Genomic DNA, 25281 nt, shown 5'->3' with positions numbered 1-25281 from the left:
CCAGTGTTGCCACTTTAAAGGCCGTGGCCTGCGGCCAGGCGGCCGTGGCCCAACACAAGTAGACTTCTCTATCATCAACTGTGGATGATAAGTCTCCTTGTGTTGGGGCATAGATAAAATAACATACTCCCCATTAAGCTGCCCGTCCACTGGGTCGGTACGGTACGGGGTTTTTCAGAAGTTAAAAACATTGAATTAAATGAACATGCGCCCACTGCAGTCAATGGCGTTCCGCACCTTCGGGATGTCCCGGATGTCCGATAGAAAGTCTGGAACATGAACCCCAGGACACTTTCGTGGGCGGATCCGTCTGACCGATCCAGTATGCGCGGGACTCGGACGTTCGTTACGACATTTTGAGCGTTCTACCATCCTCTGTAGATAATTCTGCTTCCAGCATCAGCAATACAGTTTCAAACTTGTGAGTCATCCTTAAGTATTAAAAAAAAACATAATCTTCCATGAACTATAGTGCGGAATTCACCACTAATTCTCTTACTATTTATATAGTGATTCCAAAACTTCCTTTAACTTAGCATTCTCCACTACTTCTTCTATTACAAAAAATGCACTCACTACGCAATTTACTCATCCACATTCATCTTTTATACCAATTGATTTTAAAGGAAGGTGTATAAGACTGGCTCAAATTGTTCAAAATATTTTAAGATGTTCCCCTCAAAGAACTAGAAAGCTGACATTGCACATTTGAGTCGAATTCTAGTGTAACATTAACACAATAATCAATTACCTAAAATCTTCGAAAAACACTTGTAATAATATATTTACACTTATACTGTTTACTCACAAGACAGTAGATACATAAAGGTCGGTAAGTGGTGATCCTTTTCGATTGGACACTACAAACATTATCAAGACCCAATAAAGGCGAATGACAAGAATCTCAATGGTGTCCCTTTTTATAAGGGGCACCATTTAGAGTTTTGATCTGTCCTTACAAAAAAATAAATAAAACAAAAAGTAGGTATACAAATTACAGAACAAAATGGGAATGAACAGTAAATGAATACTAATTTTTATTGAAACAGAAATATTAATCGATGCAAAAAAACAGTTCATCTTGTAAAATCTAGGGACAAATCACAACTCAGCTATAACTAACAGTCTATATATATATTTTTACATATAATAAACAATTATAATACAGGGTGCTAAGACTGAGATTTTCTAAACAGAAATTATGTTTTGGATAGATGTCAAGAAATCTTCTAAAACAAAGATATAAAAATAATTGTATCAATGATAATTTTAAACTAACTGTTCTGAACTTTGTGCAGCAAACTCGAGTAGCCTCCAAGCAGCCTTAGGATTCAACTCAGTCTTGTCCCTACATAGAACCCAAGTATAATTCACCCTGAGGATTTTATCCGGGTCACCCTCAATGACATTTCCTTTAGAGTCTTTGACACAAAGAATTTGCTGAGAGGTAAACGTTATCACCAGGATAGGTCCCTGATCCATAACTTTGCCCATATACAAGTCAACATTATCGATATCTAACACTTTAGAAGCAAATTTGTACCCGAGTTGTTTTGCTTGCCTGAGAGGAGTGGACAGAACATTGTACGCTCCTTCGTGACACCAGTCCTTTAAAATGTCCAACTCGCCTCGAATCATAGCTTCTAAAATATTTGGGATTATATCGGTCTCACATTCCCTGAGAAACTCAGACTTGTCAAAATTAGGATCTAGTTTACATATTTCCGTTAACGTTTCCGAAAGCTCTGTTTTCTGAAACAATCCTCCCATAACATCTGTCACTTTATCGGTGAAAAGTCTCGTTGCCCTTATGACCGGATTGTCACTCTCGTCATACTTTATCTTCCAGTCCAACACTTTGTTCACATAAGGGTTATTGTCTTTGAAATTCTGCCAACTTTCATAGAATTTAGAATCTTTGTGAAGCTCTACTCCGGTGGCATCTGTGTTGGCTTCCACAGTCTTGTTGTCTTGCAGTTCGCTGACATCTTTTCTCATCCTCAACTTCACTGGAGTCCTGTAGACGTAAGCCTGCATGCCTGTCGTATCAAGCTCCTGTTTAACGGCAGCAGCAGTTTGACTTATGGTTTGGAAAGCTCCTGATTTCCCCAGTTTTTGGCCGCTTTCAGATATTGACTCAGCAGCTCCCTTTGCTGTTTTTCCAATTTCTTCTCTGATTTGCCCTGAAACATAGTTCACTTTCAGGCAACTGTGTAATGTTCACTTTTGTTATAGTATGTTTCATAAGTTTAATGAAAATTGTTGGTAATAACAACCCAGCTGCAGCAAACCTGCAAAACAGGTTAATTTCAATTAGTATGACTGAATTTGTACTCAAATATTTCCAGAAACAGATATATTCCCTACTTATACTTAATTAACATTAGCCTAGATCTAACGAGTGCTTAGGTTTGCTTTGGGGAAGGGACAATTTTTTTTGTACCAATGTAAATAGCATAGGATAGCCTAAAAAAATTTTGCTAGATGTGATCAAAATAAAAGTAAGCTGTGGAATAACAAGGGAATGTACAGTTTTAGTAATTTTCTCCGTAACCCAACTGTACAGCAATGCTTCAATGTAAAATGTAAAAATTATTTTTGTAAATTTCATCTCTACACAATAGTTTTTATAAAATTGGGTATTTTCATGTTTTAAGGCTTAAAAAACATATTTTAACCAAGTTTAAAGAACAAAATTTAAACAAATTTCTTGAAACAATAACTCAGAGAAGATTTTTTGAAACCGCTCAGAGTAAAACCGGCAAACAAGAATGTTTTATATAAACAAATAAATTAAACCTACCACAACAATGGAAAATTAATTATTTTATTTTGAAGCATATATCTTGTCCTATCTTACTAGTGATCAATGAAAAGGGATAGATGTTTGTGAGAAGTCAATATAGCCCGGTCTCACATTCATTAAGTCTCAAACAGACATGGTGAACTCAAAGTTTTTGTAACTTTTGGATAGCCTACTGAAGTAGATCTCCCATCTATATGGAACAGCTGTCGCAAATTTGTTATTTAAGAAAAATGACATAGTTGGTTATGAGACACAGTCACAGAATGCTCTAGGACCTAAAATTCTATTTTCTACCTTACCGGTATTTATTGTATCTGAACATTTATTGTATGGGTTATAACAGTTAGTTGCTAATAGCTCACAATAAGTCATTAGATTAGTTTAACTTTTAAAATGTCTGTGTATTCGACAGAAATTGGTGATTTGGATCAGCGCAATCCGTCGCTTACATCAACTACGACGATTTTGATTTAAAAAACTGGCGACAACTTAGGGGGATGGAATGTCTAGTTGTATTACTAGTCAAAGTTGTAACTACAGTGGACAAAGAACTATTGAAGGCTACCTATACTAAGTTTTGGTTATGGATACTGATACAGATTCTTTAAATTGACTTTGAATGTCTATGGGGTTGAAGTTGTCACTTGTCTCACTAGAACAAATTCTTAATATATTATTTTTACAAAACTAGTTGAAAACAGCTGAAACTTCTCACCAGCTTTTTTGGCTATTTCAGTTTTGCTAACTTCATCTAATGTTTCTTGAACTCTATCCTTGATTGAACCCAAACTTTCACGCAGCACTTCAGAAGTTTTGGAAGCTTCGGACTCAACCGTCTGGTATTTTTGTCTGGAATCATACATATTTATAAGCAAATAACATACATATCAAACTAAAAAGTGTAATGTGGATAGAAGGAATAGATGTAAAAGCGGGTTTGATTGCACGATGGGTGTAATTATTTTCCCTTTTATAAAAAATGAAAGCATAAGAATGGCATGGTTTTCTAGTTAAAAGTTTCAGAATTTAAGAGGTATATGACTGACTGGGTAGCGGGAGCGGCTTATCTTTTAAGTTGCTAGCATCAAACCACGGTTTGCTGGTTCAATTCTGAGGATAATTGGTTCTGAACCAAGTTACTATTTTTCATTGGGTTATAAATAGTGATTCTTTAAAACAAGACGTTGGTGTAAAAGGGCAACATTTTAAAGTTAAAGCCATTTCCTTAAAAAAAGTTTTAACATTCTCACAAGTGTAGACATACTTTAACACGTTCGCTACCAATCGTCAAATATAGTTGACGCCAGACTTTCAGTTACTGCCCTAACCTGCAGCCTAAGCTTCCTATTTGGACCAAGCTTAATAAATTCAATATACCCACGGATAATTTTTTCCATTTATTGCACTGATCAATGAGCGTCCAAATAATATTTATTTACATTTTAAATTGGGATATAAAATTCAATAGGCCTAGTGTATTAAAAAAATCTTTTTGTCTTACTTATTTTACTTTAAGCATCAAAGTAAGTTTAAAGATTTTTTAGCAATTAATTAAGGCCTACCTATATTAATGAACAACATTTATTATATTTCTGAACTTTATCAGCTTAGTAAAACTCACCTAGCTTTTTGTAAAGCCTCGGAATGTTCGAGTCTTTGAGCTTCTTCTCTGAACTTTTTTAAGTTCTCCTTCATCTCTTTGTTTTTTGCCATTTCTTGTTTTATGTTTTCCACAAATTGTGAAAGAAAATTTGGACGTCGGGGTGTTGAGTAGCATCTTTGGCACTGAAGATAATTTAGAGAAACCTAAATGTGAAATGAAAATAAATAGCACAATCATTTTAGGCCAATTAATACAAGTTAATGTAGGTGTGTTTACATTGGATAAGCTTACAGAAGTATCTATGTCTTCAATAATTGAAATTTCTTGCATCCTTCACTTTAATCTATAAGTGGTTAGGCCTAATCTAAATGTTGGATGGTTTAAGACGTTCACTACCGACCGTTACGTAAGTGTGACGCACGGGTGTCCATAGCGGTAAAACATATGCTTTCGGTGTATACCAGTGAAATTACAAAGAAAAAAATCCCTAGATCAAATAATGTTTTATCTTTATTTTTTAATGTTTATTCTACTCAAACAACAGTACAGTTATGCATTTTTGAGAATTTAGTTTTTCGTCACACATATGTACAGGTACAGGCCTAGCTTACATTTAATTATTGTATTGAGGGATTGAGGGCCATTCATAAACTGCCATAATAAACTGGATTTTCTTTCTAGCAAGGTAACCTTTTATACTTGTAAAATCCATGTGAGCAACAAATAATGTACCGGTATGTCATATGCTAAAATTTTAACTTCAGGGATGCCACCATGGCGGGCAGAAAAAATTCATGCGGAATTCATGGTTTTCATTGGAAAATTAAAAAAAAATCATCGTTGGCTCGCTCCTAAGAATTCAACGCAATTATAAGTTTTAGTACCTACGTTTAAAAGACAAGTTTGTTTGTGTGTTAGTATTCAAACAACTTTTTGTATGTATACAATACTAGTATTTGTGTAATTTACAAATTAATATACTTTTAAAACAAAATTAAAAACACAGCACATCGAGCTATTCCAAATTAAATGTTGGAGAAGAATAAAAATAACTCAATCTTTCCACAAGAATAAAACAAAAATCCCGCTCACCCTACCAAGCAAATCCTGTTTTATCTCCCGCATGAAAAATCCTATATTATTCCGGTTGATATTAAATAATGTACTAAAATTAGATTGGTTATTTAAACCACATAATTAGGCCTACTGCCCTTGAGAAGACTCGGTTGACATCAGCATCTGACCTCAAATTATCTGAGCAATTGTTTCTGACCGTTCTCTTCGAGTTTGTTATGTTCGTACAATTGTACTGCTTTAAATGTGATTTATTTCTTATATGGCAATTTTAATGGTATTGGTTGAATCATTATTCATGATTTTCAAAAATGCATGGTCCAATAGAGAAATTCATGCATAATCCATGCCTTGTTTCATGGTCAATAGAATTCATGCATAATTCAAGCTTTTCATGGCTGGTGGCTACCCTGTAACTTTGACTTTTTATTTGGGAGACAACTTTTTTATCTTTCAGATAACATTTAGCTCTGGAGATATGAACCTATAGATTAGTATTTACAACTTTTACAGTTGAATAAACAGAAAAATGTAACCTCCATGGTGGTAACTCCCATGGATAATTACTACATATAACTTATATAATAGGCCTACAGCTTAAATTTTATTATTTTCTTTCTTGACCTCTAAAAATGGTGTATATGTATTTAAGTAGTTTGTTAAGTTATTAGACTTTAAAAAATATACAAAATATAAATAATCTTTTATAAAAAAGTTAACAAAAAATCTTGGGCGGAAATTCCACTTAATTTCAGAATGGCCTAAGTTAGGCCTGTGAGTGAAATGTTTAAAATAAGTAGGTAACAGTCCTTAATTTATAATAATTAATTTACCCTACTTACTCAAAATTAGTAGTCAGAGATTACGATTGAAAACAAAGATAATTTTAAATCCAATAAGTTAAGTGTAGGCTACGGTAATTACGATGGAGTAGGAAATAACAGTTTGACGGAACTTCGAAAGGCTATCCAAATATATCACTAAACAACAAAAAGGATCAATTAAATCGATAACTACACTTAAACTAGGGCCTAACTAAAATTCTAACTTGCTATATAGATTGTTACATTCAATAATAGGCCTAAGTTATTATTATACTAGGGCCTAACTAAAATCCAAACTTTCTATATCGATTGTTGATGGAGTCTTAAGATCAAAGTTCTAAGTTAGGCCTACCAGTTAAGTTAGTAATTAATAAAGCATAGGCTAAATCCAAGTTCCTAAAAACATTTTATTGTTCTTACTTTATTATGAGAAGTAGGTAAACAGCTAGTCAAGGGCCGGCAAGTCGTTTTCAGCAGTAGACTAGAAACATTATGCCTAAGCCACCAAGGTTTAAACATTATTTGATGATGCTGAAACAGATTTAACCTCAAATTATTGTATTTGATAATGAATGTAAAAAACAGGAAATTGTGTATTTCATATGTCTAAATAAACAGTTGGAGTCAAGCTTACCATGATTTAGATCTTTAGAAGATTAAAAGATATAAAACTAATATTACTGATTTTCAAACTTTAGTTTCTCATTTTGATAATCTAACCTACAACAATGATGGAAAATGCATTGAATGGAAAATTGGAAGATGACAATGATGTCATAGAGATGGAGGGAGGGGAGTGTGAGTGTGTGAGTGGTGTGAGTGTAGCAGAAGGAAATGATGTAAATACGATACGACTCCAACCTCTGAGCTTAAAAAAATCTCAAAGAAGTATACATTCCCTTTGATTATACAACTGCCAAGTGTATACTCCTTCTAATTCAAAGCGTACCACACAATGTATATGTTAACGTTAAGATATTCGTGAAATTGATAGAATATAAAACGATTCCCTATAACGAATCCACTTAGTTTTGTACTGTTGTAACACTTTTACTTAATCTACGACGTTAGGCATACGTAGCTCACGCAGAAATATTAAGGTTGTCGGTTAGGGATTTATCTGCCTTAATATGGGTACGCCAACTTCATGGACCTTTGATTATTGTGCATTTAATAAAAATATGATTCTGGCTAAAGGACCAGTTAATATTAGCATAGTACAGTAACCAGTAACCGACACTATTAATTAGTCAGTCTGGTGAACAAACGATGAGTGTTGAATCATGTTGAATGAAGGAGATGACAGCTTTTGTTACTGACTGAGTCAGTCAGTGACAAAGCTGTCATCTCCTTCATTCAACATTATTCAATCAATCCTCATCGTTTGTTCACCTTCGCTTCACTTTAAATACGGCCATCCTGGGATGTCGGCGTCGCTAAAATACCTCATAGATTACACGTTCCCTTATGAGTTTACCATTCGAGTTTGCTGGAAACAATATCCAGTAGGTACCTATGATAAGTTTCTGACCATAACATGAACCGGTATAGAGTGTGTTCATGTTTACTGGTTTACTACATAATATTTCACTCTCTTTATTATAAAACAAAACTTTTAGAACGATTTATTTGTAAATGTTGCTTGTACTTTTAATTTTCATACTAATAGCAAAAACTAATAAACCAAATTCACTCATTACCAATGTAAGAACAATTCCTTAAAAAAGATGAGAATAAAGTGTAGAACTTTTATTGTATATTTCCATTGTACCATAAATATATTTAGTTTTCGTGGTATATAGTGAATGGTATTTCGGCGCAAACGCCTTGATTTTGGCGTACCTGTACCTTGCCACTGAACTGGAGGTAGCACTAAATGTCAAAGATGCGTGTCGCCAGCCGCCATGTTTGTGTGGGGCGGGAGTTATAAGAAGCCATGTTATTGGATAAGAAAACTCACTGCTATACCAACCTAGTTATAAGAAGCCATGTTATTGCTATGATAAGAAAACTCACTGCTATACCAACCTAACAAAATCAGCGACACGCTTTTGACAGACTTCTGCCATGGCAGTGCTACCTCCAATTATTTTAGCTCAGTGTACCTTGCATCATTCATGTTTCGCAGTCTTTGTGTTAAATTAGAAAAAAAAGGGAGTGGGAGTCATCACGCTACAGATGCTACAGACTTACATCACGGCCGCCTTTAACTCCAAGCCGCGGCCTTCGAAGTGGCAACGTCGCAAGTGGTGTTGTAACAGCTGTTTTGTTTGAAAGCAGCTAATGGTATTTGTGTATTTACGAACTATTGTTTACTGGACTATGACAATATTGACTTCGCTTAAAATGTACAATTATAGATTTTTAATTAATATTGTTTCGGTTTTCAATTCTGTATGTTTTATTTTCAATATTTTAATAAATTGATGTTCATAAATTTAAATTTAAATCAATAAAGTGCGAATTAATAAGCTTAATGTCACTAATGTCACCTTCCTGCCATGTTATCTTATGGGATGTCTGTCACTAAACAACACCACTTGCGACGTTGCCAATTCTACCAGGCCACGGCCTGTAGTTAAAGATGGCCGTGTTTACATTCATAAAGCAACAGCAAACCTCTTGGGTGTTTGCGGCTGAGGGAAGAATACATTAAACATAATGGAAATAGGAAATTGATGGGACTTGCTACTTACTAAATACCGCTTATTCTTTCATCATCTTGAAAGAATATGAGCAATGTTTGCAAGTGGATCGTACCACAGCCACCTCTACACTAATTCAAGGTGTGATTTTAAGTAAATATCATTTTAGATAGTCTATAGCCATTTTCACTTCTAATTAGATGAACAGTCTCATATACCACAACATTCTTTAATCTTTTTAACATTCTTCCTTGGTTCTTCCTAAATATAAATAGACATAATAAGTTAACTCTGACGCTTCATGGTTAAAATCTACAACTTACTGAGATGACAAAAAAACCAAGCAGAAAACCCAACAAACATCAAACATTCAAAATTGTCGATTGTTGTTTGTTGTTGTTTATGTTTATATTTTTTTTTTATTATTTATTTATTTACACTACACAATTATTACACCACACAGGTAAAAAACTAAACCAGTAGTCTTTGAATTTTGAAGGGGGTTCTTCAGTAAGTAATAATATTTTTCGTGGTTTCATTGTAATAATAATAATTATTAAATGTACGATAACTATTAGTAATTAATAATTAACTAATTATTAAATAGACGAAACTTTTAGGTTATAAAAGTCTTATCGCTTTCATCGCCTTATACAACGTATTCAGATTTTCACTAAGATTAAAGCTATGATCTATTGCTCGACAGTTAAATGATTTGGTGAGCTTTTAGAATGACTGTAGGCCTAAGTAATTGTTCAATTTAGGCCTACCTTAAGTATAAATAAGTTAGGTCTAGACTTATAATGATTTACGTTGTCATATTTTTTCAGATCATCCTCAAGGTTTATTCTCATAAATGGATTAGAGGAGACAACACAATGACCCAATCTGAAGAAAATGCCCATGAAAAATTCACTCTTAAATACTATGTCCGGGATGCTGTTCGTAATACTCCTCAGAAAGAGTTTATTTGGTGTTTAAATTTTGCAACTGAAGCTCATAAGGAGCAGAAGAGGAAGGATTTAGAGAAGACACCTTACATCAATCACCCAATAGGTAGACCAGGAAGAGCTTAAGTTATATCTTCTTTATATAATTTTGATTTGTAAGTAAATGAACCTCGCAGTTCACTGTCACAAACCTCTTTAGACTCCTTTCGAAAACTGAAGAAAACTGGCACCTTTTTTGTAATAGGCTAGGCCAAACAAATATTTATCCTTAAGTACTAAATTTTAACATCCTTATAACACTTAGTTAAGGATAGTTTGTAGCCTATTTATTGAGTTTTACGTTTTTGTAATGGAATGTTTACACTTCCACACAGTTCGGTTACCGAAGAGTAAACAATTCGACGGTATCTGGTTGCTAAAGAGACTAAAAGTGTGTTTGTGATCATTGATAGGCTACCGTATTGGACAGTAGTCCAGTGCTTTTGTGGACCAGCAAATAGTATCATTCATGGGTGCTACTAGGTAATTTTAGTAACCTAGTAGTTTTATCTGTGACAGGTGTGGCTTATATATTAGCTGAAGAGGCAGGGTTGTCCAATGTTGATTTGCTACAAGGCTGTTTACTACATGACACTGTGGAAGACACTGAACTCACAAGCGAGGTCATCAGAGCTAAGTTAGGAGACTTTATAGGAAACCTCGTTGACGAAGTCACAGATGATAAATCTCTGCCCAAACAGAAGCGCAAAGATCTACAGGTTTGTTGAATCTCAAGATACTACTGGTATGTTTTCTTCTTTTATGTAGGCCTAGAAAACGGCAAATATAAATGATATTTTAGGAAATATAAACTATAAGCCTAGCCTAAGAAAACATATTTTCTCAATGGCCTTGCCTATTATATTTTGTCTAAGGTTATTGTAGTATCCAGACAATTAATTCTAAAAGGAAGGTGTTTGGTAATGAAAGTCTTTTGTATAGGCCTACTTAAAATATGTACAGTCTACAGTCTTTTCATTTATGAGTCAATTAAATTTGTTTTGATGAACGATAAAATTGCAATAGGTAACAATGTTCATGTATATAACACAAGATCACGCTAATTGGTAGTGCAGCAAGATTTGGAATTTTATAAGAAAAAAAAAAACTAGTTATTTAGGAAACAAATTTATATACCACCTTCCATAAACTTTAAAATTAGAGAAGAATCCAACCAAGTTTTTCAAATCATTAAAAAGATTTTTCATTGAATCAGCGTTTTACTCGGTATTTTGGTATTATCCGGAGACCACCCTAGAACAACGCGCTGTGGCGGTTATGTTAGGTTGGGTACCGTAATCAGAATATGTTTGTAGGACAAATTCCTCGTTTCGTTAAGTCATACTTTCACCTGCCAAATCCCCTCCCAGTAGGCCAAGGTCAGGTTGTTGACTGGAGCGCGCATTCACCTGTCACAGCATGTATCTGAGATAGTGTCCTGAGTGATGACTCATCTGGTCTCGTTCAATTCATAACGAAACGTGGAAAGTCCTAATTTTAAAATCACTAGTTTTAGCAATCTAGATCAGAAAACTCATGTTGAAACAATTTCATGTACCAATCTGTACATTTGATGAAATAAAGAAGAAGAAGATGATAAAGATAGAATGAAATTGATTCATGTAAAGTAAATGTACCATTTTTGAATCTTTGTCTTAGGTAGTTCATGCTCGGTCAACAAGCCCTGCAGGGAAGCTGGTGAAGATGGCAGACAAGTTGTACAATCTGAGGGATCTGGAGAGACAACTGCCTGAAGGTTGGTCAGAGCAGAGGAGAAGTGAATACTTTGAGTGGGCGTTCCAAGTCTGTGAAGGCTTGAGGTTGAGAGGAATCAGTCCCAAGCTGGAAGAACAACTGGATGTAATTTTTGTTAAAAGAGGATTGGTAAGTATGAGTACAGAGTATACACAAACATTACTGAACAAACTTTTTAAAAAAATCAGTGGTGGCTCAATAATCTTATCTGTCTAGGTGTCTGTCGCTGTATCATGATAATCATATTGCTTCGATTACAAAATTGATTAGGCCTACTACTGTTAATGACTAGCGTACACCGATAGTTTCATTGTAGTTTCAAGTAGGTAGTAAGTAATGGAGCCAGGACTTGGAAATACGTCAAATATGTACCTGTTTGTGTTTCTCAATAGTTGACACTAGACATAGATATTTTGCAAATTTTAAAACCTGAACCAATCTACGTGTTGCATGTTTGCTTTGAATTTATTCTAACAAACCTTTGAATTCATAATCTTTTTATCAACCCAAGTCATGGTAAGGAATGACATAAACCACTTAAACATTGGAGCAATCAAGCTGGGGGTTACTCCAGCAGTGCTTCAGCCAGGGATTTTATGATTTTCAAAACAAATTTCATTGAAAGAAATAAAAAATTATACTGCAATTTGTTGAGCTGTAAACAAACAAAGTAGACCTGTAACAATTTTTAATGGCAAATTATAAATGAACCTTTTTTATGACAGTCTTTTAAGTTTTATTTCAAAACGCAGGATGTGTTCAATATGTTTAGAATTCCTGCCAATATTTTTCAATTTAGTCGGGGAAGGTCAACTTGCAATTCCATTGTTTAGCAGCTTGAAAAATCAATTTATATTTTCATTTTTCCAGATCACAAAACGGGAGCAGAGTGAAAGTAAATTATCTCCACCTTGGCCGAACCATGATGAATTAAAACCTTTGCTAGCTGCAGCTAATTTTGCTGCCATTAAACATAGACAACATTTCATGTTTGATGATAGCAGCAATGTTCCGTACATCAATCATCTTGTTTGTGGGTATTTACTATTTACTTTAAATATTTCTTTGCTGGCAGCCGTAAAAGTTATAAGTATATTTGTAAGTGAACTCTCCTTCAGTTTTTGTCAATGGTGTCCCTTAAAAATGAACTATTCAATTCTTTGTTTTTTTTTTTACTTGATGTATGATGTATTGTGTGTCCAATTTATTTCCGGGAAACCAGGATACCTATGTTTGTCCCCTCCCCCAATGGGCCCCCTGCTCGCGACTTCAATGTTTCCAGGTAGTAAATAAATTGTTTCTAAGGTTCCACAACACTATATACTTCAATAAGTTGTTTATATACTTTTGGGATTTTTTAGTGTCCTGAGACAATATTTTGGGAGACTGTTGTGGCTAAAATCTGGGACGGTTCCGGTTATCTTGAACGTTAATGAAGTAACCCTAATGATGTAGTACTTTGTAATAGTGTTTAAATTGAACTATTGTAAATTTCAGCCACAACATTTCACGTCTCACAAGATGCAGATGTGGAAGAAACGTCCGTTTTGTGTGCAGCACTGCTTAAAGATGTGGTGGGGAAAGGTACCACATCATTTGAAGAGGTTAAGGAACAGTTTGGGGAAGAGGTTGAGTCATTTGTCAAGGAATTGACTTATAACCACTCACTCCCGGTCAATGAACAAATCAAACTGCAGGTGAGTAACAGGTATTGTAAAAAAATAGCATGGAGTATCAATTATCAATTTTTATCAATTATTTAAGATGGGGACGCCACTATGTGCGTATTTTAACCCAAATATGAGTGAAGGATGAGTGTAGGATGAGTGGCGCAAACTTGTAGTCTTGTTAGTGACTAAGGCCGACATGTTCCTTAGACACTCTTTAGTAATCCTGGTTTTGGTTACCGCTTTTAGGTATTGTATTAAAGTAGCCTAGAAAACTCTGGCTGTAATCAATTTGAATACAATAAAATAACTTTATAAAATAAGTTAACAATATACAGGCTACTGTAAGTATTAGTGATGGTCGAAACCAGGAATTTAAAATCTCAAAACCAAAACTTAATCAAATCCTGAGTCTTAAAACCTAAAATGTTAAACATTTAATTTGTCTGTTCAAGGTTAACAAAATTAGAATTGATAATTACGTTTATTTTACAATCAAATTAGAGAAATTGGTCTACCCTGACATCTTATGGAACTTCAACAAAACATGTAGCAAGTGCTTAAAAAAGGTTGTGAGAATCGTATAATGTGAATGTCAATTCTATCTGTACTGTTTGTAATGAAATGTATAACTAAATTTAAATGTTCAACAAGGCCAATATTTAATAATTTGTTTTATTATGTCTGCATCTGCACGTCGGGACATGAACGTGAGTCATCTTCACCGATCGATAATCACCTGGCGCCCGCCGCCCGTAGTCGTGCCGCCCGTCACGTTATCCGCTGCCTGCCGCGGCCAGGCGCCCTTCAACGGCGGGCACCCCTCAACGGCTGGCGCCCCTAGGCACGTGCCTAGTGTGCCTTATGGTAAATCCGCCACTGCATCAATGAGGGCCACCATGTTGGGGGAATGAACTCTTGGGCACTGCGATCTAAAAGTCTGCTGTTGTTGGTTGAAAATATTTCATTTCTAATCTCATTCAATAGCTATCCAAACAATTTATAGAAGGCTGTTTCCTCCTCCTCAAATAATTTTCTGCTCAAGAAGCTCTCAATTGGAATACAATCCTTGCTCAATTTCCCATTAATAACTTAGTATCTGCTCTGCTTGGTAAACTAAGTAATTGTATCATTGTAATATGTCCTAATCGGTAACAAACCACAGATAGATCGAGCTCCTACTCTGTCTCACCACGCTAAAGTGGTAGTGTTGGCAGCAATGGTGGATGCTTGTCGTCGCCTTGAGGTTTGCCAGCCTGAAACCATGACGGAGACGGAGAGAGAAGAATACTTCCGTCTCTCTCAGCGGCTGAGTGAAGTGATAAGTGGCACAGACTCTGTCCTAGAGGAAGACCTACAACTCATATGGGTTGGGCAAGGTTAGTTGGTCTCAGATATTACACGGCTACAACCATATCCATAAGAATTTGTTAATAATAGATAAAGTTCAACCAGCTCTAACCTAAAAAAATAGACTTACCCAAAAATATTTTAGTCAAGGGGCTAAAGTCCTCCATAAAATATACTTTTTAACACGTTCGCCACTGACGACTCCAATCAGAGTCATGCCGTACTGGCACAGCGTGCGTACGACTCCAGTCGGAGTCACTGTGAGAGTTATACAAGTTGGTCTCCTGTGACCTCCGCATTTATCGGGGATCAACTAAACTATGTCAGCCATAAGTCATAAGTCATTTATTTAGCCAAATTAACCAAATACAATCAGCGTTAGCCATGTCAAAATAGTAGCATCATTTTGTGCTGGTCCTATACTTTAATTTGGCGTAGGTTCGGTTTAGGTTGGTAGTAAAATTTCCCGTAAAATCCCGCCTGGCAACACATTGTCCAGTTTTTGGTTGTTTGGATGGTTTGTATTTACATAATTATTTTTTTCAGGGTTAAAAGAATTTCCAATGAAGTCCAATGAAGAACCTCGAGATTTGGGAAAAAACTCGATATTTGGGAAGAATAAAAACAGTTTTCTCTGAAGATTTTTACCATTGACATAATGACAACTGGATCACGCTCTGTCCATTAGTGCTGTAGTCTGATTTTCGAGCATGTGTGGTGCAGGAGAGTAGGTGTGGGCGCTGGAAGGGCTACATACAAACAATGACAGGTTTTTAGTGTGGTTAGTTTAATGATACATTATGTAATTGGATGGTTTTAAAATTGCCTTTGTTGTAAAAGATTATTCTAATTCAAATTTCTTTTAAAAATTCTAAAAAAACCTTAGGTAGCTTAATGTTGTTAATGTTCAATCAGTAACATTTGATGGAGCTAGCACAAATGTTTTGCAATAAAAACATTTTGGCTGCCATTTCCCAAGTAAGCCTTGTTTTAAGGTTGATGGTATCGAACATGATATTTGTGTAATTACGGACCCTCCTCGTGTGCTTAAGCTTTGCCACAATTCTCTAGCGGATATGAGAGTAATAGTGTTGGGCCCATTTCATTAAAACATTTCTAAAATCTCAACGAGTTGCACAAAAATTAAGGGTACAAGTATGTAATACATTGAGTGACAAGCATGTATTTGATATGAATAGGAAAATGACTGTAAAGATCGCAGCTCAAACATTTAGTACCAATGAAGCTGATGTGTTGCAATATTTTTATTCCAAACAACACCCACTGATTGCTGATTACTTAATGCATACTACACTGATTACTTAATTGTTTATCCACGTTAACATTTGTTAGGACAAATGAAAGACTTTTTGACAATATGAATAGCTGAGATCCTTTTGTAAAGGTTTCAAAGGTCCCATTAAGCTGAAGGTTATTTGTCACAATAAAAAATCGAAGGCAACCATTGACAGAACAGGATAGGAAAACAATTGCTTTAGGGTTACTGTAAAACATTAATAGTCGGCTAATCAAATTTTAAGGGATAGGCTATCGTCTTTAATAGTTTTACTTATATCTACTTAAACTTAAAATAATTATTGATTCAGAACATACCTTCAGTAGGCATCTGTTAATATGAGTTGTAAGTGTAAAATCATATTTTTAATCTCGTTATCAACTAAAACCAACTACTTTTTAGTCAGGATCAACTATTGGAGCCAATAGTCTAGGAGAGCTGAGTCTAGTTTTGAACCATCAAACAGCTACAGACATTACTCACAATCAACCCGATTGTTGGATAAGCATGGTTACCCCTCAGTAACTTAGCTTGATGTGTTTACTATATGTAAAAGTCAACGGTAATACTAAAGATTCAACCGAAACTTATCTTTGGGACTCAGACTTTGTCACTAAACCCACAGTGTTGGTCATCTTAAGTGCTCACTACTTGAAGATTCTGTAAACTTATAAACTTGGTAAATAGAATAAAAATGCAAAATTAATCAAAACATGTATTTTCTGCATCATATATAAGGAGTACAACAGTACTTACTATTCTAATGGCAAGGCATTCCTGTACGTTAGTTGCATTTCGGGAACATTATTTACAAAACTCACTGGCACATCACATTGAAGGAAATGTTTAAATTAACCCTTATGAAAAAGTTTATATATGGCCATATAAAATTTTTTTTATCCGGTTATATTTGGTTTTGGACCAAATACAACCAGATATGATCATATATGGAATCCCCCAGATATGATCATATATGGAATCCTCCATATATGATCATATATGGAATCCTCCATATATGGAATTTTTTAATAAAAAATATATAAATAAATAAAAAAATAACAATTAAACATATTTTTACCTTAAATGGTATAAACTATAAATTAAAACTATAATAAAAATTTTAAATTCAAAAATTTCAAAACAAAATTTTTAAGCATCTGACTGGGAATTGAACCCGGGACTCCGGCGTGAGAGTCTGCCCCCTTAGCCACTACACCACGATTGCTTCATATCATGTGGATGATCAAAACCCATTACGAATAAGAGAAGCTGTATTTGGTCTCGTAAAACAAGATTTTTCTTAGACATTTTATGTCATTTGAAGAATGTTATTATTAATATAGCCTAACTACGTGACATTGATATTTGAGGCTGTTTGATAGCAAAGGTACAATTAATTAATTATTAATATAATATTCTCCTTATTTAGGCCTACTACACTTACAATTTTAAAATTATACGTCAGTTTTAAGATTTTGTTGCGTTATAATAAAATTGTACAATAGATGTATGTACAGGATTTTGTCATCAGGGTTCAAATCTGGATATTTTATTTCTTTACTAATAATATTACTTTAAAGGAGAATTGCCTATATTATCTGCCCCCTTACTGTACCACATATCAACTCAATCAGTTAAGTAGTTTGTGCTTGGAGAGCAACAAGAAAATACACAAACTGATAAACTTTAGATTTTTAATATTATAAGAAGTGTTTGGGAGTTTGAGAGTTACATAATCCTAAAGTGGCAACAATCCCTTATAATAATTCCAGTTATTGTCAAAAACTCATTTATAGATGAGCATAAATGGAAAATTATTATTCCATATATGAGTAATTTAATTTCATACCTGGGAGTCATATATGACCATATATAGACCATAATTCCATATATGGAGGATATTTATGGCCATATATGGGCAATATTTTCATATATAAAAAACATGTATGGCCATATATGAACAATAATTTCATATGTAGAAAACATGTATGGCCATATATGGGCAATAATTTCATATATAGAAAACATGTATGGCCATATATGAACAATTATTTCATATATAGAAAACATGTATGGCCATATATGAACAATTATTTCATATATAGAAAACATGTATGGCCATATAAGAACAATTATTTCATATATCGAAAACATGTATGGCCATATATGAACAATAATTCCATATATATACTACATATATGGCCATATATGGACACCACCATATATGGATACAACCACATCTGGCCATATATGCTTCCATATATGCTCATCAAAACCCATATATGGCTTTATAAAACCATATATGGAATTTTGATATGGCCATATATGGCCAGAAATTACTTTTTTATAGGGGAAAAGATAGTAGATTCAAAGAACTAGCTTTAACTACTTATGGTGAAATTCATATAGTAAAGGTGTATATTTTGTTACTTAAGTTACAGATCATTATAACAAAGTAATGTGCCAATGTTATTCATATTGCACAATAAGTCTGACCAATGACTTGGAAACTTGAACAATCCTTAACAACTCAGGGTGAAAATTACAAAATAAAACTGTCTAAAAATATGTTAATAGTGACAATTTGTTCTTATCATTTAAAAACGGGTTGAATCATCACCTAGGTACTGTCAAAACAAAATGAAACCATACTTAATAGTCTTACATTTTCAACTATCTTAAATCATGTACTTTTCAGTTTAAATATTTTTCTACAAAAATTCAATTATAAATAGAAAAAGAAAAAAATTCTAACCATATTTTATGTTTTAAGAAAAATTGGAAGAATTGACTAGGCAGTCCTAAGCTTAGCCTTCATGTATAGTTAAATTTAATTTTGTTAATGTTAACATATTTATAAATAAGAAATATTGTGTTATAAATTTTGCACTAATTTTAATATGTTAAAATTGTAAAATATTAACAAATATAAATGTATTTTACTACTCAATATTTGCTAATTTACACCCTGATTTATTAAGTTGAGACATGTTGAGATCTATACAATGTTGGTAGCTACTTAAATAATAGCATCAGAGATTAATACAAGCAAATAGTATGAAGAGCATTATTTTTTCAATAAAAATATCTACCTTCAGTATACAGTTATACTCACAATTAAAAATACACCTCAAATAAATTAAAACTACACCTGTACGTGTATATTGTTTTGTGATCAAAACTGCAATGAATTTATGTGATTGGTGATACCTGAATTAATTTGAACTATGAGTTAGTTCCAACAGAAATACAAATTATGACTCAAAGTGATTGATTACAATTCTGCTTCTGTTTGAATTATTCATCAATCATTGACAATTAATTAATCTTCTTTGAAAAAATGGCACTCTTTTAATACTGTAATACAGACAAACCTTACTCAAAGCAGGTTGCTCGAAAAACTACAGTTGAGTTATTTAGAGCTTAGTTATATTTTCTACCTCTTTTACGTTTTCAGTTCTCTATTTCTCCAGTCATTAAGTTGGTGTTTCTGGGACTATAGCACTAACATTACACGTGAAGTAACCAAATATTAAAGGTTCATCTGAAAGGAAATAAGAGTGAAACATGAATTCCCTGGACGGTGGTAGGAACCTTGTATTTTATTGGAAGATTACTGGTACTGCATCTCTTTAGTTTCACAATTAATTAACCTAAAGTAATTTTAATAAGTTAACGTTTTTGTTGACATAGCACTATGTTACGTGTCAGAAAACTTTATACACGGAAAATACACACATGTTACAACATTTGAAAAAAATATTTTTAAGTATAAAAATATATTCACAATGAATTTTTATATTAAGTATATTCACAAGTTTCTTATGTACAAAATTAACATTTGTATAAAATTTGTTAATAATTTAAACTTTATAGTAAAGATTTGTGATACCTTTCAAAGTTACTCTGATATTTTCAAAACAATTTTACAAAATAGTTTTTATCTATATATGCTACTGTAAAAAATACATAGACATTGAAAATATTTCATCCATTATCGTAATCAGTCTAGGGGTTATAGCTACCAAAATATTGTAAAGCGTTTCTTCATTATAGAAAAATGTTTTGGATATAAAAGTTACAAAAACAAAATATTATTAGCAACAGTTTAAACATTTACACATTCCACTTCAAATATTGCACAATATATTACAATACCAATACCTAACATTAAAATTGCATTATTTACTCAAAGTCTTAGATTTGGTTGAAAGACAACTAAGCTTAAGGTAAAAACATACCTTTGTGAAACAACATGAACCCTTTTATTTTGTTTCATAAATAACTTTATGTTATGAATTTGTTCTGTAATGCAACCCTATAAAATTTTGTTGTAATACTTGACTTAGTTTATCAAACTAATACAGACTTGTTATATTATTATCCTTGAAAGAACCTTTGTCAGTTTTTGATAATTACATTCTTAAGTTTTAATCCACAAAAAAATTTTGATAAATAAACGTTGAATACATTTACATCCTTATCTAATAATTGTTCACTAACTTATTTCAAACACAATTTTTTCATTTGTTTTTTATCTGTTACACATTTAAGAGTTATTAAGTAGAATTGCTAACAGGAATTCACATGTTTATGTAAATATGATTCCCCTTCTGTTTTTATTCTATTATAAAGCCAAATAAGTACCTCAATCGATAATGAATACTATAGCACCATTGAAAGTTAATGTCAAATGTTTATATATGGCATACGCCTACAATACGGGCAAAAGAACCATGGTATTAGTTTTTTTGTTTTTAAAATTCAACCTCTTCTATTTATTTATTAATATGAATTTGTTATTGAATCTAATTTTTTAGATTATATAGGAGTAGGAAATTGATAATCATATTTTTTTCTATTCATTCACATTAAAAATCAAAGAAAATAATGAATTAGCCTTAATACTGTTTGAACTTTAGAATATGCTCAACATCTTAACATCAATACTGTTTGGAAAAAAAATTATCTAAATAATACTTATAGTTCCAAAACAACATCCAAGCAACATATTTTAGTAATCTTGAACACTTTTGGTACAACTTGATTTAGAAGCTAAAGAATTGAAACGTTTTACGACTAACAATAGGGGCACTTAATCATTTTGATTTAAATTGCAAGTTTGATAAATCCAATATCTATTGGTTTAACACTTCCTTATAAATATAGAAAAATATACAGAGGCCATAAATATTATAAATACAGTTGTCACATTCCAATAAAAATAACTTTATAAATTAAAACAAAACTATACTTTCTTGAAGTCTAGTTACACTTAATGACCTTACAAGCTAATTCTACAATAAACTATATCACAGTGTTACTAAACAATTTAACAAATATGTACAACTATCGTATAAAATTCCGTTGTTAATAAACTAAAATACTAACAGCTTTGCTGTTTAAAAACCTAACAAATTATATGGCTCGTCTTTTCGTTGCCTTTAAATCACAGTTAGACGTAGTTTTCTCCAGAACTTCTCTCTCTCCACGCTTGCTCATCTCCCTCTCCCCCGCCACTGCTCTCCGCCGAGCAGTTGTTGTTCTGTCCCTTCATATAGGACATCTCCATCACATTCTGAAAAACAACAGTTCATCTAAGCCAAAGTCATGTCTCATTTTACCCAGGGTTTACTGAGGTTTACTTGTAGCTGGCTACAAGTTAGTTCATTCAACAAAACCCTTGTTTTAACATTGGGTTATTTTAACATTTACCATAAGGGCCTAGGTATTAAGGATTTTGTTTACGATAACTGGCTTACCTAAATGAGAAAGAGTTCACGCTTGCACAAGAAATACAGAAATTTTCACACCATACATAGACATTAACAAAAATTTCACGGTAACAGCATTCCCCAATCAATGATGGTTTGAATTGGGCTGAGAGATTTCTTTTATCTAAATCTTACCAACTCAAACCTTTCTTGATTGCAAATGCAGGTGACCATGATATAGTCATATCTTTGTGTTTTGTCTAATGTTTGTTTTTGTGCCAGAGTGCAGTCTTTCTTTCACTTACATTGAAACAGTTTTATAACAAAGAGGGGTGTTTCAAATAAACCATTCCTAAATTCAACCTAACTAGTTTTTTTGGGAATGTAAAAATCATCTAATGATGTAGAAGACACATACCTTATCCTGATGCGGCTCAGCCAGAGGATTGTTGGTGATGTTGATGGTGTGTGGCGTGTACCCGTTCATCTTGCCGTTGTGAGTGACGGTGTGTCCGTGAGCAAACCCGTTCATGGGTAGAGGGTCCAGCTGTTGAATGGTCAGTCCTGGCTCTCCCCTCCCTACCTTATCACACTCCTCCCCTGCGCCTGGACAGACAAGAACACACATCAGTGAAAAATATCTCCATCCATCTGTAGGTCCAGCATATAGGGATTCTCTAATCTAATTTTTTAAATACTCTGTAGATGTAAAACTAGTCCCCCTGTAAGTATAAAATATACTCCCCTGTAAAAAAATAAAGATTCGACAGGTTGAATTATGTGTAAAATATGACTTTCCCTTTAAAATACCTTTAAATAAGATGAGGGATTAGTGGTAGAGAGGACTTGCAAGTCATAGCTTTGCCTGTCACCATAGATAATTGATCTGTGTGATGATCTAAAGTCAGTGAAGAGCTATTATGGTTCAAGTCACGTGACTTAATTCACTAGGAAACCACAGTGATAATGCTGGGTCTTAAGCCAATAATGACTGGCTTAACAATAGACAAATTCTACAAGAGATATTCCTTGAGAACATATATGTGTTGGTCCAAGAGGTTACTATGTTCAGTCTACTTGTACAAGTATTATGTCACCATTCGTAGGTGTAAAGTGTAGCCATATGTAGATGCATAAAATAAGTTTCTGCAGGTGTGGAACATGAATGTTGCACGTGAGAATTGTATCACAGTAGGTCATCATAGTAAACGTCTTTTACCTGAATCGTCCAGAGATGAGGATCGTTGCTTGCAAAAGCACAATGCTGCCAACCCGACAGTGAGCAGTGTCAAACCTCCTAACACTGCTGCCAACATTACGTACAGCCGGTTGTTGGAACTGTCGTCTGGATGGTTCTCGACAACTTGTGTATTGGTCGTCGTTGATGTGGTATTCGCAGATAAGTCTTCTACAATGATAGTACAAAACTTTGATTTACAACTTACAAGTCGCAAAATGGCCAGTAAAATTATAATTAGACTTGATAATTTATTGGTGTAGAATAATGTTAGGCTTCATTGGGTTTTTTTTTTAAATAATACATCGGACTTAAAAGATCTCAAAATTCCATACAAACATTAAATTGAATTTTAATTACTGATTCGTTAGTAAATATGACTTAGTGCAAGTTGCAGGAATAAAAAAAAATTATCACTACAACCGTAAGGAAGAGTTGATCCCTGAAGAGTAAATCAAAGCTTCGCATAGTTAATATTTACAACAAATAACGGTTGGATAACCGTTACAGGCTAAACTGTGTGCGTTAGAGGCTAAACTGTACAGTTTTGTCTTCTAATTTTAATGTTTTGTCCAATTCTGTGTATAAAAAAAACTACAGGTTATCCACCACAGCAAGCGTTGTTGACAAAATAATAAGAACAAGAATATAACCCTTCTCCTCATCAAAAAGCTTTTGCAAAAGTATATTTAGTACAAAAATATCAATTCATACAAAGAGAAATGGTCATACAAAGTCCCAAGAACATGCACTATTAATCAGTCCCTCAAAATGTTGCTATACCGGGTGTCCAAAACCACCCGTACACCCCTTTCAAAACGTTGGAAACATTTTCTTACAAACAAAAAATAATACAGAACTAGCTAAATTGGGTACGGTCTACCAAATGGTTATAATTTCAAATCCAAAATCACACCGGAAGTGGCTTTTTCAGACCGGAAGTTGACTTTTTTTAATGTAAGCTACCAATTTTGATTACAGAATCGGATTCTACGTTGAAAAATACATAACTTTTGTATAAAACATGTTTTGAAGAAACTAGTTTTCTACCTCCAATCCCCTATCAAAGTCAATAATTTTGGGTCATTCATCTGCCAAAGTTGCTTGAAACAATAATAGAGAAAAACAAATAATAAAGATTACATAAAGACGTGTGACAAATAGAATCAGCTGTTCATTGTAAACACTATAGTAATTGAGTAACAGCTGGTCTTCACATTGCTTAATATTACATTTTATAAAAAAATCACTTGTTTTTACATTAGAATGGTCAAATGTAAAAACAAATTATTTAAACAAAAATTAAATTAAGCAACGTGTAGACCAGCTGTTACTCAATTACTAAGGTGTTTACAATAAACAGCTGATTCTATTCATCACATGTCTTTATGTAATCTTTATTATTTGTTTTTCTCTATTATTGTTTCCAGTAACTTTGACAGATGAATGACCCAAAATTATTGACTTTAATAGGGGATTAGAGGTAGAAAACTAGTTTTTTTTAAAAAATGTTTTATACAAAAGTTATGCATTTTTCAACGTAGAATCCGATTCTGTAATCAAAATTGGTACCGGTAGCTTACATTTAAAAAAGTCAACTTCCGGTCTGAAAAAGCCATTTCCGGTGTGATTTTGGATTTGAAATTATCACCATTTGGTAGACCGTACCCAATTTAGCTAGTTTTGTATTATTTTTTGTTTGTAAGAAAATGTTTCAAACGTTTTGAAAGGGGTGTACGGGTGGTTTTGGACACCCGGTATATATGCTGAGACTTTCAATTTTAATTTAATAAACTTAAGGCGCAACTCTGTTACAAATTCTGCATAGCATTGATTTAGAATGAAAGTACATTCTAACACAAAACATAACTCACTCAGAGTCTTATGGGTGAGGATGGCGCTGAAGTCGCTGGCACCGTTGACGGTGAAGGCTTGTATCTTGATGTCGTAGGCTGTGTCCGGCAGCAGATGGGTGATTATGAAGGCTCTGGTGTTCTCTCCCTCTACTGTGGCCTTGATGTAGTCACCGGCGTTGCTGGTCATGCGATAGTACACGTAGAAACCATCCACCGGCGCCATCACGGAGTTGAGGTACTGTGGGTTAACAAAGTCTTAGAATGGTTCAAGATTAGAGATAATTTTCCTATCAAGCAATATACATAGTAGTACAATAATTGGCTTCATGAATAAAATAAAAATGAAATTAAAAAATAAGAAGGATGGTGAGTCGGTGGCTCAGTCAGTAGTAGACTGATTGTGCTTGATATGCGCCAACCACAGGCCTCTGTGGCCCATGTGTGTTCAAATTCAAGGTAAAATA

The 25281-nt window shown here is 33.7% G+C and overlaps 3 protein-coding genes across 11 annotated transcripts in view; 1 reads left to right on the top strand and 2 right to left on the bottom strand.

The window, feature by feature from the left end:
* Nucleotides 1–1013: 1013 nt before the first annotated feature.
* LOC128987534 (mitochondrial import inner membrane translocase subunit TIM44-like) lies at nucleotides 1014–7098 on the bottom strand. Its single transcript, XM_054408429.1, has 5 exons — nucleotides 6942–7098; nucleotides 6728–6838; nucleotides 4428–4612; nucleotides 3522–3655; nucleotides 1014–2183 (listed from the first exon to the last, which is right to left on the bottom strand). The coding sequence occupies exons 1-5, from the start codon at nucleotides 6942–6944 to the stop codon at nucleotides 1270–1272; spliced, it is 1347 nt and encodes a 448-aa protein (XP_054264404.1). The 5' UTR covers nucleotides 6945–7098; the 3' UTR covers nucleotides 1014–1269.
* Nucleotides 4991–17986, top strand: LOC128987535 (uncharacterized). 4 transcript variants are annotated; one of them, XM_054408432.1, is made up of 8 exons: nucleotides 4991–5094; nucleotides 9783–10008; nucleotides 10461–10660; nucleotides 11601–11825; nucleotides 12567–12729; nucleotides 13194–13393; nucleotides 14529–14742; nucleotides 15260–17985. In XM_054408432.1, the coding sequence occupies exons 2-8, from the start codon at nucleotides 9831–9833 to the stop codon at nucleotides 15349–15351; spliced, it is 1272 nt and encodes a 423-aa protein (XP_054264407.1). In that variant the 5' UTR covers nucleotides 4991–5094; nucleotides 9783–9830; the 3' UTR covers nucleotides 15352–17985. The 4 variants fall into 4 exon arrangements, with proteins under 4 accessions (XP_054264407.1, XP_054264406.1, XP_054264408.1 ...); XM_054408431.1 differs by lacking the exon at nucleotides 4991–5094 and adding an exon at nucleotides 9393–9462; XM_054408433.1 differs by lacking the exon at nucleotides 4991–5094 and adding an exon at nucleotides 9401–9415 and having other exon boundaries at nucleotides 15260–17986.
* Nucleotides 17987–18209: 223 nt separating this feature from the next.
* LOC128987531 (interference hedgehog-like) overlaps nucleotides 18210–25281 on the bottom strand; it is a 115262-nt gene continuing 108190 nt past the window's right edge. For all 6 annotated transcript variants that reach the window (XM_054408420.1, XM_054408424.1, XM_054408422.1 and 3 more), the window contains 4 exons: nucleotides 24836–25055; nucleotides 22944–23132; nucleotides 22143–22330; nucleotides 18210–21588 (listed from right to left, as the gene is read on the bottom strand). In XM_054408420.1, the coding sequence (XP_054264395.1) occupies nucleotides 21466–21588; nucleotides 22143–22330; nucleotides 22944–23132; nucleotides 24836–25055 (720 nt within the window). In that variant the 3' untranslated portion in view covers nucleotides 18210–21465. The remainder of the gene's footprint in view (nucleotides 21589–22142; nucleotides 22331–22943; nucleotides 23133–24835; nucleotides 25056–25281) is intronic.

The sequence above is a fragment of the Macrosteles quadrilineatus genome, unplaced genomic scaffold, assembly GCF_028750875.1.
Source record: "Macrosteles quadrilineatus isolate MER2022 unplaced genomic scaffold, UCM_ALF_1.0 Scaffold_2__2_contigs__length_208266976, whole genome shotgun sequence".
In the NCBI taxonomy this organism is placed as follows: Eukaryota; Metazoa; Arthropoda; class Insecta; order Hemiptera; family Cicadellidae; genus Macrosteles; species Macrosteles quadrilineatus.
This window is presented reverse-complemented; position numbering and strand designations above follow the sequence as displayed.

What these genes read in the sequence shown, in the direction of transcription:
- LOC128987535 (XM_054408433.1), top strand. Translation starts at nt 9,831, where the DNA reads ATGACCCAATCTGAAGAAAATGCCCATGAAAAATTCACTCTTAAATAC. An exon ending in GTACATCAATCATCTTGTTT is followed by an intron (nt 12,730 to 13,193) that starts GTGGGTATTTAC and finishes TGTAAATTTCAG; the next exon opens with CCACAACATTTCACGTCTCA. An exon ending in ATGAACAAATCAAACTGCAG is followed by an intron (nt 13,394 to 14,528) that starts GTGAGTAACAGG and finishes AACAAACCACAG; the next exon opens with ATAGATCGAGCTCCTACTCT.
- LOC128987534 (XM_054408429.1), bottom strand. An exon ending in TACCTACTTCTCATAATAAA is followed by an intron (nt 4,613 to 6,727) that starts GTAAGAACAATA and finishes TTTCACATTTAG; the next exon opens with GTTTCTCTAAATTATCTTCA. An exon ending in GAGGCTTTACAAAAAGCTAG is followed by an intron (nt 3,656 to 4,427) that starts GTGAGTTTTACT and finishes GTATGATTCCAG; the next exon opens with ACAAAAATACCAGACGGTTG.